We start from the raw sequence: 5,000 nt of genomic DNA on the forward strand, positions 1-5,000 counted from the left end.
TTTTTCTAATTTTCCGCTAACGGTATTCCGCAATTTTTTTTTAGTCCGCTATTAGCGGATTAGCGATTAGCGGACTTAAATTGCGGAATGGCCACCTTTGGGCGTTAGTAATAGCAGCAGTGTGATAAGCAAAGTAATAATAATGATAATAATAATAATAATAATAATAATAATAATAATAATAATAATAATAATAATAATAATAATAATAATAATAATAATAAAAATTCCATTTAATAACAGTGCAACAATATTTTTCTATACAGTTGACAAATAAAGATAATATATTAGCTTAGAATTCACACACACAAACACACACACACACACACACACACACACACACACACACACACACACACACACACACACACATTTAGGTAATTAATCAGAATATTTTATCTTAGTAACCATGCACAAAAAGATGAATTATAATTATCGCTCCTTTTAACCACAAATTAATCTATGAACAAAGAAAAAAAAGGGGGAAAAATCCAAGAAAATATGAATAGTACATGTTGCTGCGAAGGGAACCGTAGCAACAAAAATAACAATAACAGCATCAGCAACATCAGCATCAGTAGTAGTAGTAGTAGTAGTAGTAGTAGTAGTAGTTGTAGTTGTAGTAGTGGTAGTAGTAGCAGTAGTAGTGGTAGTAGTAGTAGTAGTAGTAGTAGTAGTAGTAGTGGTAGTAGTAGGGACACTAAACATGCTATCTTCATTTATCTAAACACCACTTCCACCACCATCATCACCACCATCAACACCATCAACACCACCTTGCTCCTCCTCTCTCCTCCTTTATCCCATTCTTCAACTTCGTCACCACTACTGTCATCACCATCACCACCAAAACAACACCTTTGACCATCGCCAGCACTACCACCAGTCACCATCACCTTCACCACCACCATCACCTGGACTGCATTCTCTCATCACCGCCTCTTGTATCTCCTCACCACCACCACCACCACCACCACCACCGTCACCACCACCACCTTACTTACTCCCGTTGGCGTTGTTGCACCTCTTCCTCTTGCACTTCTTCTTCCTGACCAGTTTTCGGCACTTTCTTCCGCCGTTTTGAGGGTGAACCTGAGGACGGGAAGACTTCGGGTTAGGTTCCACTCTTTCCATTTTTCCTCCTCCTCCTCCTGCTTCTCTGGCTTCTGGTCTTTAGTCAAGGTTGTATCTGTCTGTCTGTCTTCATCTCTGTCTCTCTATCTCTGTTTCTCTGTTACTTACTCTGTTTCTGTTAACCCTTTCTCCTCCTCCTGTTCATCTTGCCCCTTCCCTTCCTTCTGTCTGTTTGTCTATCTGTCTGTCTGTCTCTTTGTCTCTCTCTATTAGTCAACCCTTTCTCTTACTCTTCCTCCCACTCTCTCTCTCTCTCTCTCTCTCTCCATTATTACCAGGATCGTGCGTCGCCTCTCCTTGGTTGAGTTCCGGCCACAGATGGGGTTGCAGGGGCTCCAGTCCGACCAGTCACTCATCTCACAGTTGACGCGGGGATTCTGCGGCGTGTATATTGTCAGGGACCTGTAAGAACGAGGGCGTGGAAGAGTATGGTGTGGGTTGGCTTGCGGGGGTGGTGGTGAGGTTGTGGGTTGATGTGGGTTTGAGAGTTGTGCTGTGCTGGCGTGGAGTGGGTTGTGTTGGCGTGGGTCGTGGGATTTGGTCTACTGTGTGATGTGTTGGCGTGGATTCTGGGCTGGGTTATGTATGGGTTGTGTTGGCGTGGGTTTTGTGTTGGCGTGGGTGGCTTGGTTGTGTTACGTTGTGTGTGTTGGTTGTGTTGTGTTTGGTTTTGCTGGTAGGGTTGTGTTGTGATAGGCTGGGTTGTTGACGTGGGTTGTGTTGTGCTGTGTTGGGTTGGCGTGAGTGTGTGGGTTGTGTTGTGGCTCTGTTGTGTTGTGTTGGGGGTTATGTCGGGGTGGGTGGTTGTGGGTGTGTTGTGTTGTGTTGTGTTGTGTATTGGTGTGGGTTGTGTTGGCGTGGTGACGGGAGGGGGTGATGAGGAACGTTACAGAGGGCATTGGTATTGGTGGTGATTTTGGTCCTGTAGTGGTGATGGAGGTAGTGGTGGTGATGAGAACAGCTAGGATAGAAAAGGAGTCGGTAGAGGTGTTGATGAAATTCGAGGGTGCGGTGAGGTAGGTAAGTGATGAGGTAGGTTGTAGAGGGTGGTGACTGTGGTGGTAGTGGTGGTGGTGGTAGTGGTGGTGGTGGTGGTGAATTACACTAATGGTACTCTTCGTTAAATAGCTTCCCTTAGCAAATAAATTGTTCGTAAAAATTGGGCTCGGTAAATAAATATTGGTCTGTAAAACGTTGTGTGTGTGTGTGTGTGTGTGTGTGTGTGTGTGTGTGTGTGTGTGTGTGTGTGTGTGTGTGTGTGTGTGTGTGCGTCTGATAATCTCGCTAACCCGCTAGGCACGAAATAAATAAATAAATATATATATAAAAGAAGGTAAAATAAATATATATACCTGCGGATTTATCTCTTTAAGCCGAGGTATAATGCTTTTGTGGGCGTGTGTACAGGTGGAATAACAGCAGGAGTGGTAGTGGAATTATTATTACTATTATTATTATTATTATTATTATTATTATTATTATTATTATTATTATTATTAATATTACTATTATTATTATTGTTATCATTATTAGTATGTTTATTTACTTGATTGTTTGTGTGTTTGTTTGAAATAAATAGATAGATAGAGAGAGAGAGAGTAAATGAATAGATGATTAGATAGATAGATGGATAGAGAGAGTAAATGAATATATATATATATATATATATATATATATATATATATATATATATATATATATATATATATATAGAGAGAGGGAGAGAGAGAGAGAGAGAGAGAGAGAGAGAGAGAGAGAGAGAGAGAGAGAGAGAGAGAGAGAGAGAGAGAGAGAGAGAGAGAGAGAGAGAGAGAGAGAGAATCTCATCTAACTTTCAAAATCAGGCGTTTAATGTTTTCATGAAATTCCTTGTTTCGTTGTGTGAACTTTCTCGCCGCTGAAGAAAAAATACTTAATCATGTGGTGGTGATGAAGGTGGTGATGAAGGTGGTGATGAAGGTGGTGATGAAAGTGGTGATGAAGGTGATGACAGAGCTGGTGGATAATGGTGCTGAGATGGGATAGTGGTGGTGTTAGTGGTTGTGAAGGGGTGGAGGTGGTGGTGGTGGAAGGGTAGTGGTGATGAAAGTGGTGATGATGGATTATAGACAGAGCTGGATAATGGTGGTGAGGTGGTGGTGATGAAAGTGGTGATGATGGTTGGTAGATAGAGGTGGATGATGATATTGAGATGAGGCAGTGGTGGTGGTGGTGGTGGAGGGGTGGTGAAGTGGAGGTGGTGGTGATGAAGTGGTGGTGTTGGGTTCTGCTTACCTACTGTCCAGTGGACCGGGGGTAGGAGGTGCCACGGGTCCTGCTGTAGGGAGAGGAAAGAGAGTGGGTCAGCATCCTTCAGCATCCTGCCTTCAGCATCCTACATTCATCTCCATACATCTCTTCACCTCCAGCCTCCCTCCTTTCCTCCACTCCCAGTTACTCTCTCACTCTCTATCTATCTATCATTCTTATATCCCTTCCCTCCCTTCCCTACATTCTTTCTTTATTCCTTCCTTCATCTTCCTTTCTGCGTCTTTTCTTTCCTCTATGATCCTTTTCTCCTAAGGCACCCTAAAAATAATGTCAGTCCGTTTTCTTTTTGAGTCTCTAAATTCTTCCTTTTCCTCTTTATCCTCGTCTACCTTTCCCATCTGCACATCATCCGTCTAGACTCCTTTTGCAAACTCTCAACCGCACTTACCTTTTCAACTTTCTCTATATACTTCTCTTTCATCCCTATCAACATCACCTTGTCTTCATCTGTCAAGCGTCTATTATAAAACTCTCAATCTCTTTTTACCTCTTCAGCTCTTATATGTCTCTTCTACCTCCTCATCTCTTGTCCCTCTTTGTCTAGTCTTCATTTTAAAACTCTGTCACTTTTAATTTTTCAACTCTCTATATACTTTTCTCCCATCTCATCTCTTGCTAAGCCTCACTTTGTCCCTCTTTGTCTAGCTTCCATTTTAAAACTCACAATCTCTTTTACCCTTTCAACTTTCCATACTTTTCTTCCATCTCCTCATCTCTTGCTCAGCCTCACTTTGTTCCTCTCTGTCAAGCCTTCATTTTAAAACTCTCAATCTCTTTTACCCTTTCAACTCTACATATTTTTCTCCCATCTCCTCATCTCTTGCTCAGCCTCACCCTGCCCCTCTCTGTCAAACCTTCATTTAACACACTCAGTCGCTTCTAAGTTCTCGTGAAACTGGGCGAACCTCCTCGTCCTATTCTTCCCTTCTCATCCATACAACTGTCTAGCCCTGATTGAAACCTCCCAGTCTCTTCTAACACAGTATATCTTGGCGAACCATCGTCCCAAAAGCCTCACTTGGTCCCTCTCTGTTGAACTCGCACAGTTTGCTGCACTCGTCGTACTGGACAAAGTTGTTTCGGTTTCCGCGGCAGCCTCCGTACGCGAACTGGAGGCAGCGGCGTTGGGTCGAGTTGTAGTAATACCGCGGGAAGTAACCTCGGCAGGGGCCCACCTCCTTCTCCTGATTGCACACATCTGTAGGGGAGAGGGAAGGTGCGTGAGAGCGGGGTGCTGGGTGGAGCGGCGTTAGAGGGATGAAAGGATTGGTTATAGAAGAGAGAGAGAGGGAGAGAGGGAGAGACAGCGTATGGAAGGAAGGGATGGTTCGGTAAAGGCTAGTTAAGAGGATATATCGGAGGAGTAACAAGAGGAGGAGAAGGAGAGGATTCGAAGGTGTGTCCTGCATGCATGTTCTTTACTGTTCCTTCGTTCCTCTTTTTCTTTTTTTTATGGTTTGGTCATTCGCAGGCAGAGCAGTGGCGCGGCATGCGTGTGTGTGTGTGTGTGTGTGTGTGTGTGTGTGTGTGTGTGTGTGTGTGTGTGTGTGTGTGTC

General features: G+C 43.6%; 1 protein-coding gene across 2 annotated transcripts in view; it reads right to left on the reverse strand.

Moving 5' to 3' along the window:
- LOC126982076 (spondin-1-like) overlaps positions 1–5,000 on the reverse strand; it is a 161,453-nt gene that overhangs the window by 8,445 nt on the left and 148,008 nt on the right. For both annotated transcript variants that reach the window (XM_050833809.1, XM_050833816.1), the window contains 4 exons: positions 4,463–4,642; positions 3,409–3,451; positions 1,410–1,536; positions 1,005–1,092 (listed from right to left, as the gene is read on the reverse strand). In XM_050833809.1, the coding sequence (XP_050689766.1) occupies positions 1,005–1,092; positions 1,410–1,536; positions 3,409–3,451; positions 4,463–4,642 (438 nt within the window). The remainder of the gene's footprint in view (positions 1–1,004; positions 1,093–1,409; positions 1,537–3,408; positions 3,452–4,462; positions 4,643–5,000) is intronic.

Source organism: Eriocheir sinensis, chromosome 4 (genome assembly GCF_024679095.1).
Source record: "Eriocheir sinensis breed Jianghai 21 chromosome 4, ASM2467909v1, whole genome shotgun sequence".
Taxonomy (NCBI): Eukaryota; Metazoa; Arthropoda; class Malacostraca; order Decapoda; family Varunidae; genus Eriocheir; species Eriocheir sinensis.